Here is a 12470-nt window from a genome sequence, read left to right as displayed (position 1 = left end):
TTAAAACATTTGTTTGGGTGAATTCATGCTTTGGTCATAAAGTTTTATCAGGGTGATACTTCAAAAGCTATATGTTAAAGTGAGTAAAACTGCCACTCCTGGTGTCCTGAAGTGGGCTGTGAATCATCTGCTGCCCTGAGGGACGCTTAGCGATGAACCTTCTGCGCTGGCACCCTGACCTATGCATCAGTTACATTATGCAGTTTTCTTTTCTAAGACTCATGTTTTTAGGCCCCTGAGTTGAAACAAAAAGCTTTGATTTCCAGGCCCCCAACCAACCTGAGAGAGGCTCATGGTATTCACAGGCCTCAAAAACAATGTCTGGTTACATATACATACAAGATCACATTCAGCAGCTTACCATCCAGTATTTCCTTTCCCCTGCCTCTCTAGCTGCTTTCTGTCTCCTTACCTCTCTCCTTGCAAGGAGCTGGGGTGTAGAAGTGCTCTTGATCACACTGCTAGTGAGCCTTCAACTCAGAAATAAATATCGGCGTGGATTGGAGAGCTGATGCCTACACCTGCCCATCCAAGTCATAACAGACCACAGACTCGCATCTTTCTGGGTGGCTGTTTTTTCTGTCACCATTTCATCTTTCCTCCTCATTCGCTTTCTTCCTGATGTTCCTCTGGGTTGGTTACTGCATGTGAACTTTGCTGTCAGAAGCTGATACGCTGAGCTAGGATTTTATGAAAGTAAACACAGTTGTGAAAGGGAAGTAAAACTCAGTCAAGATTGCAAGTGGATTGTGCACTGTGAGAATGAACAGAACAGTACCTGTGCATCTGCTCCCCACTTTGCTGTACTCACATCCCCTGTGCCACATGTGACCATAGAAAGAAATCACCTGACTGAATATTTTCAGCTGGGGGGAGGGGAGGAGATTAAATTGAAGAATGAAAGGGAAATAAGAAATAGAGATGATATTAATCATTAGCAGCAACAGTGGTACAAGAGTTCTCCCCTCCAGAGAGTCTGGTCAGCCCCTCAGACACTAGTGACTGAATGCCGTAGGAATGAAAGTCACAAGTGCCTCCCTGGAGAAAGAAGGGCCTGAAGAGGAGAATGTAAAACATGACACATGGGGGCAGAGAGGGAAGCCGTGACTTGGGACAGAGTGGATCAGAGCTGAAGAGGGAAGAGCAAAAGCAAATCAGTTTCAGAATGCAGGTGGAGCAAAATATGGTGCTCGAGGGCTGAGTTAGCAGGAACTAGCAAGGCAAGGGAGCACAGGGGAGGTCTCTGCCCCTGTGTCTCTGGCTATCCTGATCCTTTTTGAGCACTCTGACCTTATTTTTGACATGGCCAATGTCCCTCCTCCCCTGTGCCCCACTTCAGAGGGATGTTTGCTGTCAGCGAGACATTCTCATGCTACACTATCAGCCCTGTGCTGTTATTTCCCTCACTGAGCACTTGCTACCTCCTGTCCTGGTGATAGCACCCTCTGTTGGGGCTGGGCAGAAGCTCCCATCACCTACACTTTGCCCTGAAGGCTCCTCGCCACCTGGCCTCTTTCTCTGCAACCCCTGTCCAGCTCCTCTGCCTGTTAGATGTTCCTCCTCATGTTTGTCTTTCTCACTCTGTATGTCCCTTGTTTTACCGTCACTGCCTCTTCATTCAGTGGGTGACATGCCAGGGAATATATGTCTCTGCTGCTCATAAATCCTGAGAGGATACAATGGCACCCCAGCCACTGATCTCATCCAACTTCATTTTAGTACTTGTCTTTCTGAGCCAAACCCCTTTCCTGTTTCCTTGTTGCTGGGATCTTTGTTCTTACAACTTTTAGTGCCTGTTGAATTCCCACTGAGACTCCAGCCCTATTAAAATCTTACTGAAACACTTCTCCCATTACGGAGCACAGAGAGTTGTCTCTCCCTTGATGGGAACCAACATCCCTTATCACAGCTCAGCCCAGCATCTCTGGTTCTGCCATGGGTACTCTAGGCCAGGGGTTCTGTGGGGCTCTCATTCTGGCACCTAAGGGGTTCCCTGTGGTCTTCAGGTGTCCCATCTCAGACCAGTTTTACCCACCTCTCTGGATTCCTGGCACTGTAGCCCACGAGCTGTCATTCGCCATCCCAGATTGGGGCAGAAAGCCCCAAGGTTTGCCGCTAAACTGTATCATCTCATCTCAGCCCGCCAGGAAGAAGCAGCTGCCTGCATTTCCTCGCCCCCCGCCTGAGTCGACAGCAGGTAATACCAGATTGCTGGGGGTGTGTCCATGGTTACACCCTGGTGCTGCAGATCCCAACACGTCTCCTGCCTAGGAGTTCAGTCTCCACAAAAAGTAGGTGATAAAATCAAGTATGGCTAGATAGGGAGGGAGAGGGAGACTACAAGACAAGCAGAGAAATGGGCCAACAGCTGGAGCCAAGAGGGAGCAGGAGGAAGAGCCCATCATGCAGAATGCTACAGAAGGAATCCATACTGAAGGCAAAATCTGTAAAGCCTGTGACAAAGGGGCTAACTCACACAAGACATGAAATAAACATAGCAAAGACCATGTGGCAGCACTTTCTTTTCTATGTGATTTGTACCCTGCACATGTGTGAGGGTCGATGTGTTGTCTGTTGGGATCAGCTAGACAAGGAGGCTCTCCAGTCCTCCAGGAGGGTCAGGGTTTCCCAGTCCTGTTCAGAGGAAATCCTTTTGCTCCAGATCTCCAGGCCCCAGCACACAAGAATTAAACTTGCCTGTACTCCTGGGAGCTCCCCAAGGCTGTTTTTTTTGGGGGAGACAGCATATCTACCCATATCTACCCAAACTGCCACCCAGATTAAGATGCTGTCCCTGTGCCTGGAGCTGTCCCTTCACCAGCAGACGTTGGAGTGGGAGTGAGCTGCCGGGGAAAGAGTTAAGGGATCCTGGAAGCAGCAGCTTGGGCTGTGTCTGTTTGCTGTAGCTATGAGGGTTGCAGGCTAGAAAAGAGGAATCTGTATCACAGAGGAGCCAGACAAGAGAGTCACCAAGGAAGGCGTCTGGGGATAAGGGCAGCCCAGGCAGACACTTGCTCCCTTCAGCTCTCTACTCCTGGGAACCAGCCCTGGGACACTCCTTGCTTCCCCAAAGTGACTGGTGGGAGGAAGAATTGATGGGAAACTGAATCATCACCTGACAGCGGGCTGGCACCACGAGGGTCACCAGTGCTAGTTGGCTTTGCTTCCTGCTGCCTTGTGGACAGTGCAATTTATTGGGGGAGTCAAGAAGCACTGACTGCCTGGAGGGAAAAGCAGAAAGAGAGGGAGGCTGAAAGCATCCGCCCCAGCTGTGGACATAACGAATCTGTACACCGAGCTGAAGGGGCAGTGCCTGCCAGCCATTTATGCTGCACTCTCCCTGTGAACCCCTTGGTGAGGCCCTTTGCCCTGGATCTGCCTGCTATGCCTGACAAGGGGATGCCCATGCAGTACTAACTGGAAGATTTCTTCATGTCCTGGGGGTCTTGTGCTGACAGGCACCCAGCAGCAGCTCATGACAGTTGTGAAGAACTGGGGTACTTGCTCTCCTCTGTGCTGGAAGAGGATTGCCCTGGGAGTGACCTTCTGGAGCTGCCAGGGGAGGGAAAGGGATCTGAACAGCCCAGCAGAAGGGCTGTGGATAAGATTCCTTCGGTGACAAGATGGAGATTGTCCAGCTGTATACGTTGCTGATTCCAGTACAGCATGTCCTTGCTGTGACCTGGCTGTAAGTATCCTGTGGTCTGGAATGGTCCCATCTGAAGAAGCCCCTAGGGAGGGGTCAGGGCCCCATTCCCCAACCAAGTGGCTATGGCAGGTCCCACAGGGAAGCGAGCGTGGGGGACACATTCCAAAGAAGGTACTTAGAGGGGTTCTTGAATACATAAGTAGGAGAGCTCACCACCCCAAAGGGGTCAGTTTGGGGTGTCTGTTAGGGGTCCCAAGGAGAGGGAGTCAGGAAAAGACAAAGAGAGAGAAGTTGCTCAATCCTTGGGGAGGGTCAGAAATGTTATTCCACAAAGAAAAGTAGGTCTCTGGGCATTTCAATAGTTTCTCCCATGACAGAAGTGAGGTAACAAAGGTGGCTCCCACTGCATGGGCTATTCACCCAAGTCTTTCCCCACCTCTGAGCACGGTTCTACCCTGCTCCACAGGTACCTGGCAAAGCAACCCTCCTTGCGTGGGGTCCTACGAGATCCTAGTGCCTGTGAGGGTTTGAAGGGCCTTACAGAGGAACAGGTACGGATATGCCAGCTGCAAGCAGAGGCCATGGACTCAGTGAAGCGGGGAGCAGAGCTGGCCGTAGACGAGTGTCAACACCAGTTCCAGAACCGCCGCTGGAACTGCTCTACTCTCCAGGGCCTGCAGGTCTTTGGCAAGGTCGCCATGCAAGGTCAGAAGTCAAGAAAGAAGCTCATGAGGAGCAGTAAATATTGAATATTTGGCTGCTCTGCCCAACTGCTTGCCTAACATCAAACACAGCCCTAATGAGCACATTAAGGCTAACTCTTACATCTCAACTCTCACTTTAACACATTTACCCTAGTTCTACTTATATGCAAAACTAAATCAGTGTGCGTACTAACAGTAACTGTTGGGCTAAACCTATGTCAAAATTGAGCCCTAATGCTCACCAGGACTATTGTTGCTATTGCCCATGCAACCCAGTAACCCTTCTGCTCTCCAAGACATTCAGCCAAACTCATGGGGAGCATCCTTGTGTTAGTAGAGTAAGATGTGAAAGCATGCTAGACACCTTGGAAATTGAATAGGTAGTACCTAGTCAGCTCCTAGGTGTTTTCCTTTTCCCCAAGAAGTTAAAGCTCTTCTTTACTCAACATCAGAAAGGAATCTGCCTGTGTTCCCACAATAACACAGAAGTGCTTGCTAATACATTAGACACAGAAGTCCCATACTTCTTTCCTGGGACCCAGAATAGGACTGTACTCTCTGGTGCTTAGCTCTCAGAACCCTGGATGCTGGGGCTTCAGGCCTTTCCCTTGTGGTGGAGTGTCTCCAGAATCACTGGGGAGCCTGACCTATGAGCTCCTTCCCCTTGGGTCAGTTGCACTCCCTTCTCCACCTGTGAGGTTGCACCCCACAAAAATTTCCCTCTCCAACAAGTGCCAAGTGTTCCCTCCCTGTCAGGAGTGGCGGGGCCCAGAGGGGAGTGCAGCCTGACAGACAGAGCCTCCTGAATACCCAACCCAGAGGGCCCATCCTCCTCATCTCCAGAACTTGAGACTTCTAGGGATGCAGCAAAACACCCTTTAATGGCTTGCCCAGTTCAATCCCCCTTTGAATGACTTGTTCTTATACCTGCAGGGAGACACAGCAATGTTACACAGCCTGTGTCTCACACTGCCTCTGGGTATCTAACTCCAATAGCAGTGCAGCATTTCCTCCACTAGTAAAGGATCTGAAGGGGAAAAAAATCATTAAAAAAACCTGGAGAAACCCCTGCCTTTAAAAGCCTGCTTCTCCCCCTGCTGCAGGGACAAGAGAATCTGCTTTTGTTCATGCCATCTCCTCTGCGGGAGTAGCATTTGCCATCACTCGGGCCTGCAGTCGTGGGGAGCTGGAGAAGTGTGGATGTGACCGCAGGATCCGAGGGATCAGCCCTGAAGGTAATGGAGGAAGAAGGGCTGTGGCTGGAGGAGGAAACTCCCCCATTAGCAGGAGAGCAATGCATAAGGCAGTAATTCCAAATGGGCGTGCCATGGTGCACTACTGTGCTGTGACAGCAACAGAAGTGTGCTGCCAAAAATTATGCTTTTCTTTCTTCTTTTTTTCTGTGTTTTAAACTGGGGTGCACCAGCTGTGTGCAGAGTGGTGTGTATGTAGAGCAGCATGTGTATATGCAGAGCAACATGTGTGCAAAGCAGTGTGTGTGCAAGACAGCATGTGCACGTGCAGAGCAGTGTATGTACAGGGCAGAATGAGCACAGGACAATCTGTGTGTGCAGAGCAGCTTGTGTGCAAAGCAGTGCATGTGTGTGTGCAGGGTAGTGTGTGTGCAAGACAAGCAGCAGAGCAGTCTGCAGCAGAATGCAGCACAGCTGTGTCCCCGGGTACAGGCAAGGTGAGTCGCAGTAGTGTGCAGACATCCATCCCAATACTTGTGCAGACATCCAGTCCCATGCATCCCAAGGCGTGCAGCTCCCTAGTAGCTGGAAGCTGCATGCATGCTGCAGCTGCAGAGCAGGGCCTGGCAGAAGTGGCAGTGGCACTGGGACCAAACATCAGCCAACTTCTGCTGTTGCGTCCTGCCTGTACACTGGGGGACATGGCTGTGCTGTGCACCTGGGGGCTCAGTGCTGCACCCTGCTCTGCATGCATACCATGTCCCCCACCCACACTGGGCAGGTAGGTGTGGATCTCCCCCTCCCTTCCACTCCCAGGTCCAGCCAAACAAGCCTGGAGCCCTCTTGCTCAGCAGTAGCGGCTTTAGGGGAGGGCAAACTGGTTCACTGCCCGGGGCACACACTTTAGGGGGCCAAATTACACATCAATATTGTATTAAGATACTTTCATTGCAGTTGACTGGATAGGGCAAAGTGAAACTGAAATTTAAAATGTCTGACTTGCTTATAGGTCATCAAAATTAAGCCTCTAAGGGGCCCCAAATGACTCTTTTGCCCAGGGCCCCAACTTGTTTGCCCAAGGCCACCACTGCACTCAGCCCTCACTCCCACCATACAGAATTTCAGGGACACCTTGCCAGAAAATGTCCCTTTGTACCCCATGCTGCCTCAGCCATGCCTGTGACCTACAGCTTCCTGGAACAACACAGAATTTTTTACAACTCCCCAGCTGCTGCCCCAGCTTGGCCTGACACCACGTTCTCCAAGGAGGGCTTTCTCTGTGCCTGCATTGCTGCCACTTATCCCAACTTCTGCTCCCTGGCTGCAGCACTAGGACTGGACCACTGTAAATTGTGTTTGTCCCGCCACTGCCCCGCTTTTCCCTGCTTCCCTTTTCGGGTGTAAGAGTGAAGTGTGGTGTCAGTGCTAATACAGAAAAAGGTGTGCCCTGGGTATCAGAAGTTTGAGAAACACTGATATAAGGAGAGAAGGGCAGAATGCCAGAGGCTGCAAGAGAGAGAGCAAAAGTGGAAAAACACTTAGTTTTCATCACCTGTTCAATCTCTCTTCTAGCATCCACTCTATGCCCCGAGTGACGCAAGAGTCTGGGCAAGATGGACCTCTGGTCTGACCCAGTCAATGGCAGTTCTTATGTTCAGAACACATCTCCCTACACACCTCTGCAAAGGGGACAATGCCAGAGAGGAAAATGAACAGGGGTGGAAAATAATGCCTCTGCATACCCCTGGGATGGTCCAGTACAAGGAGACTGGTGACAGGAGCAGACCAGCAGATTGTATAATCTTTTCCCTGCTTTAAGGGAATGAGTGTCCTTTTCTGCATCCCTTCCTTCATCCCCACTCCCTCAGTCTGGAGTAGCTCCATATCTCTACTTCAGGGCTGCCCAACTGGCAACCTGTGTATGGCCAGCAAGTGGCCCACAGGGCTTGTTGGCATGGTTCTGGAACCCAGGGGAACCCATCACTCCCACCCCTTCCCCACTGCCAAATTCAGGGCCTTTAGTAACCAGTGGTGATGCAAATCAGTGGGAAGGGAAAAGAAGGGGTGAGCAGTGGTATTGGCCACCCTCTGTTTCCAGCACTGTGCCAACAGAGGTAGGCTATCTAGCCTGTGAGGAGCCTTGCAGTCTGGATCCAGCCCACAGGGCCAAATGAATGGGCCACTGCTGCGCTATCTCATCAACATGTCTCTCTGCCCTAGGGTTCCAGTGGTCAGGCTGTTCTGATAACTTGTCCTATGGAATTGCCTTTTCTCAAGCCTTCGTGGATAACCCAGAGCGGAGCCGTGGCATCTCCTCCAGTCGAGTTCTCATGAATCTGCACAACAATGAGGCTGGTAGGAAGGTGAGGCCAACATTAAGTGCTAGAGAAAACATCCATATGTTGAGGACCTTCCCCCAGTATCAGACCCCAGCCCTATCCCCACTCCCTTTGTCCACCAACTGCCCCAGGAGAGCCCGACCCCTCTGAGCAGATCCACTTCTCTGGGCTTTTCCCCCAGGGTGTTCGTCAACCTCCAAGAAAAGCATGTTCTGTATAGACTTTGGGGTGATCTCTAGTTCCCCACTCACTGCAGAATAGTTTCTTTGCCCTGCTACAAGCTAGAAGTGGATCAGCTTCTGTAACATGAAACATTTTCCCTCACTCTGCTCTCAGTGGCTCCCCATCCCTCTGTCTGTTTCTGAATAAACATATGACTTTCATTAGCCACAGCCTTGAGGGTGGGTCCTGCACACCCCATCTTGCTGAATGACTCCTGCTCTGTTCCTTCATGTCAGAGTGGATACCCTTTCCTCTCCCACTTGAGTACAGTAGATCCCTTTGACAAATCAGAGCCCGCCTGTTTCCCTCAGGGTGGATCCCTTTCCCCTTTGCACACAACTTTCTGTGAATAGATCTTTATTATACCTTGCAGCACCTCCTCTCTCACCTGGCTGAGGATGGATCCCTTTCAGTTAGTGTGAAGGGAACCCTTCAGCCGATGAGTGGAGCAATTACCTCTGCAGCAAGTATTTTTCTCATCCCTGAGTGAAGGGTCTCTCCTGACACACATAGCTGGCAGGCTGTTTTCCTTGGCCTTTTGTCACACCTCCTTCCCACAAGCTGTTGTCCTGGGAAGGGGGAAGGTCCACTGTGACTCAGGTCCCCTTCTCCATGCCTGGGCAGGCGGTGTGGGGCAGAGAGAAGCTTAGCAAGGCCTCCTGCCTTTTCTGAAAGTTGCCATCTTCTTGTCAGGCCATCCTGTCCCACATGAAGGTGGAGTGCAAGTGTCATGGGGTATCAGGCTCCTGTGAAGTGCGTACCTGCTGGAAAGTGATGCCCCCATTTCGCAAGGTGGGCAATGTCTTGAAGGAGAAATTTGAGGGGGCAACTGAGGTGCACCCAAAACGAGTTGGTTCACGCAAGCTTCTGGTGCCCAAGAGCTCCCGTTTCAAACCCTACACAGCTCATGACCTGGTCTACTTGGTGGCCAGCCCAGACTTCTGCAACTGGGATCCCCACCGTGGGGTTTTTGGCACCTCTGAACGCCAGTGTAACCGAACATCCCATGCCATGGATGGCTGTGAGTTGCTGTGCTGTGGGCGAGGCTTCCGCACAGCCCAGGCCGAGGTGGTGGAGAGGTGCAGCTGCAAGTTTCGCTGGTGCTGCTCTGTGAAGTGCAAGCAGTGTCGGCACCTGGTGGAAGTGCACAGCTGCCGCTGAGTGGGAGCAGTCAAGTGGGGCAGGGCAAGTGGCATAGGGGAGAAAAGGAGAAGAGTGCCACCCTGCTAAGCATGGGCAACTCTGGGGAGAAAGTGGGAGGGCATGGCTCAGAGAAAAGGGCCAAGCACTCCCCTGAGGAAAACATCTGTGGGATAATGCAAATGTGGAAAGGAAAAGACACCCTTTGCCAGCTTGAGAGAGAGGGGAACTGAAGACTCCAGAGGGTTGCATCTCTTGGGGAGACACACATGGGCTGCTCCTCTCAAAGACAGGTCTGTGTGGGGATGCAGTGGATATTAGGGGTTATGGTTTTACTTGTTTTTATTGGCTCATTATTTTATATACTCATTATTTTTTTGGACGTGGGGTTGAACGCAGAGTCGAGTAAGCCCTTAAAATATTAAGAATAAAATGATGGTATTAGAAAGAGACACATGTGTGAGCTCCTTCTGTACATGAAATCTCAGGTGCTGTCCTGGCTGTCTGCCACAGGAGAGTGGGGTGGGACAGATAGATGCTGCAGCCAGAGCCCAGGGCCACTTGGGTGCAATTAAATGAGGAGCACCAGTGAATATATAGAGAAACAGCGCATGTACGAGGGACACCAGTGAAGAAGTCAGTGTGGGGGAAATGGCACCAGTGGGAGGATTCAGTTGATTCCTGAACACGAAGCTAAGGACAGAGAATAAGAAAAGCATGTAGGCTAAAGAGGCTCTTTATAAAACAAGATTCAAAATAAAGAAACCTGCTAAGGAGTGGCACCCTGGGCAAAGGGGTATCTCTTGGGAAGACACACATGGGCTGCTCCTCTCAAAGAGAGGTCTGTGTGGGGATGCAGGAGACACTGGGGGCTCTGAGCAAGGCTGAGGAGATAGGAACCAGAAAATGGACAGTGACTCAAACCAAATGTGCCCAGAGCAGAAGCCTCCTCCATCCCCTGTTATTGAATAACTTCTCCCAACTGCTAGGTCTCAAAGGCACCACAGGGACACTTGTTCAAATAAGCAATGCCCAAGCTGGTACCAAATGAAACTCTGTGGTCAGGGATTCCCCATTGTGGGGGCAACACAGAGACCATATCAAAAGCCTTGCTAAAGTCAAGATATGCCTTGCATTCACAGAATCAGCCATCTTGTCATAGAAGGCAATGAGGTTGGTCAGGCATGACTTGGCCTTGGTGAATCCACATCATTCATGTTGTGTGGAGTCTGGAGAAGACTATGGCAGTGGTGACTCAGTGGTGCCCCTTCTGGCTCTGTGTACAGGTGGCTCCAGGCATGGGCCAGCCCTAGGCACAGGCCATCTTGGAGCCATCCATAGGCTGGCCCTAGGTCCTTGTGGGGATAGGCTTCCCAGCAGAGGTTCCCCAGCCTGGTAGCTGTTGTTTTGACTGATAGTGCTGCCTCTGATTCTTCCCTAGTTCCTTTTTCTAAACTCTTATATTCAGACAATCATGACAAAATGACACTCATCTTAGTGTCCTGAAGGTGCTCTGAGTGGAAATTGACAAACTCCTGACTGAAGTATGCAACCTATCATTGAAAACTTCCTCAGTACCAGAGGACTGGAGTGTTGCCAATGTGACTCCCATATTTAAAAAATGCTCTAGACAGGACCCAGGAAACTACAGGATGGTGAGTCTAACTTCTGTTCCTAGAAAACTAGAGAAACAACAGTAAAAAAAACCCTAGTGTTCAGCACATGGATTAATATAACTTCCTGGGGAGGAATCAACATAGCTTTGTCAAAGGGAAATCATGCCTCAGTCATCAACCTACTTGGAGGGTGTCAATAAGCAGAGTGATCCAGCTGACATAGTATATCTGGACTTACAAAAAGGCTTTGACAGGGTCTGTCTTTGGAGGCTTTAAATTAAAATACGTAGTCATGGGATTGCAGGGAAGGTCCACTCATAGATTAGAAATTGGTGTAATCACAGTTAATGTGCCCAATTAACACGGTAATCAGTTCTTGCATTATTTTTTTAATCACAGTTAATTACATATGTGGTTCTGGAGCCTGTGCCCAGGCTTCACTCCACTGCTTCTGAGCTGCCCTGCAGACAGCAGTGGCAGCACAGGGGACTGCAGGGCAGCTTGGGCACAGGCTCCTGGTAGCTGCAGCTGGGGGGGAGCTGGGTGAGGTGAGGTGTCTGCACACAGACACACATGAGCAGCCACAGCCTGCAGGCTGCATATAGAGTAGCCCCGAGCCAGTAAGTCTGTGGAGAGGGAGGGGCAGGAGGAAAGGGAAAGGGCAGATTAAGACCCCCACAGTGAGGGAGGGAGTGAGGCAGAGGCAGGGGTAGGGCTGAGGTGAATGGGACCCTGGGGCTGGGGCTGGGGCAGGTCATGAGACAGAGTCATGGGATGATCATAGAATCATAGAGTTGGAAGGGACCTAGACAGATCATCGAGTCCGACCCCCTGCCATGGGCAGGAATGAGCACTGGGGTGGCAGGGGTCATAAGACCCCAGCCAGGTGCCTATCCAGTCTCCTCTTGAAGATTTCCAGGGAAGGTGGGAGCACCATCTCTCTGGGAAGCCTATTCCAGGCTCTGGCCACCCTTACAGTGAAGTAGTTCTTCCTAATATCTAACCTAAACCTATCCTCCCCCAGCTTGTGGCCATTGTTCCTGGTGACTCCAAGGGGGGCCCTGGTGAACAGACTTTCCCCGAGTCCCTGCTGGTGGCCCCTGATAAGGTTGTAGGCAGCCACAAGATCCCCCCTCAGTCTCCTCTTGCGGAGACTGAAGAGATTCAGGTCCCTCAGCCTCTTCTCAAAGGGCTGGCCATGGAGGCCCTCAACCATATGAGTGGCCCTCCTCTGGACCCTCTCCAGGTTCTCCATGTCCCTCTTGAAGTGCGACATCCAGAACTGGACACAGTACTCCAGCTGTGGCTTGACCAGTGCCACCTAGAGGGGGAGCAAGACCTCTCTGGACCTGTTAGTGATGCCCCTGTTGATGCATGACAGGGTGCCGTTGGCTCTGCCTATTGCTTCATTGCATTGGCGACTCATATTCATCCTGGAGTCAATCATGACTCCAAGATCCCTCTCTGCCTCTGTGCTGCCGAGAGGGTCAGCCCCTAACCTATAACCATAATGCTGGTTCCCTCTCCCCAGGTGCAGCACCCTGCGCTTGTCCTTGTTGAACTGCATCCTGTTCAGATCCGCCCACTTCTCTAACCTATCCAGGTCT

The 12470-nt window shown here is 51.1% G+C and overlaps 2 protein-coding genes across 2 annotated transcripts in view; one reads left to right on the top strand and one right to left on the bottom strand.

Annotated features, from left to right (window-relative positions):
• LPAR5 (lysophosphatidic acid receptor 5) overlaps window positions 1–2192 on the bottom strand; it is a 26660-nt gene extending 24468 nt beyond the window's left edge. The window contains exons 1-2 of the mRNA XM_019527673.1: window positions 2036–2192; window positions 413–680 (exon numbers count right to left, since the gene is read on the bottom strand). The gene's annotated coding sequence lies outside the window, so the exon portion shown is untranslated. The remainder of the gene's footprint in view (window positions 1–412; window positions 681–2035) is intronic.
• A 1431-nt stretch (window positions 2193–3623) lies between these two features.
• LOC109304205 (protein Wnt-4-like) lies at window positions 3624–9562 on the top strand. The gene is made up of 5 exons (XM_019526684.1): window positions 3624–3688; window positions 4116–4354; window positions 5457–5588; window positions 7767–7909; window positions 8801–9562. The coding sequence occupies exons 1-5, from the start codon at window positions 3624–3626 to the stop codon at window positions 9266–9268; spliced, it is 1047 nt and encodes a 348-aa protein (XP_019382229.1). The 3' UTR covers window positions 9269–9562.
• Window positions 9563–12470: the final 2908 nt, after the last annotated feature.

Source organism: Gavialis gangeticus, unplaced genomic scaffold, assembly GCF_001723915.1.
Source record: "Gavialis gangeticus isolate Ggan-Ray unplaced genomic scaffold, GavGan_comp1, whole genome shotgun sequence".
In the NCBI taxonomy this organism is placed as follows: domain Eukaryota; kingdom Metazoa; phylum Chordata; order Crocodylia; family Gavialidae; genus Gavialis; species Gavialis gangeticus.
This window is presented reverse-complemented; position numbering and strand designations above follow the sequence as displayed.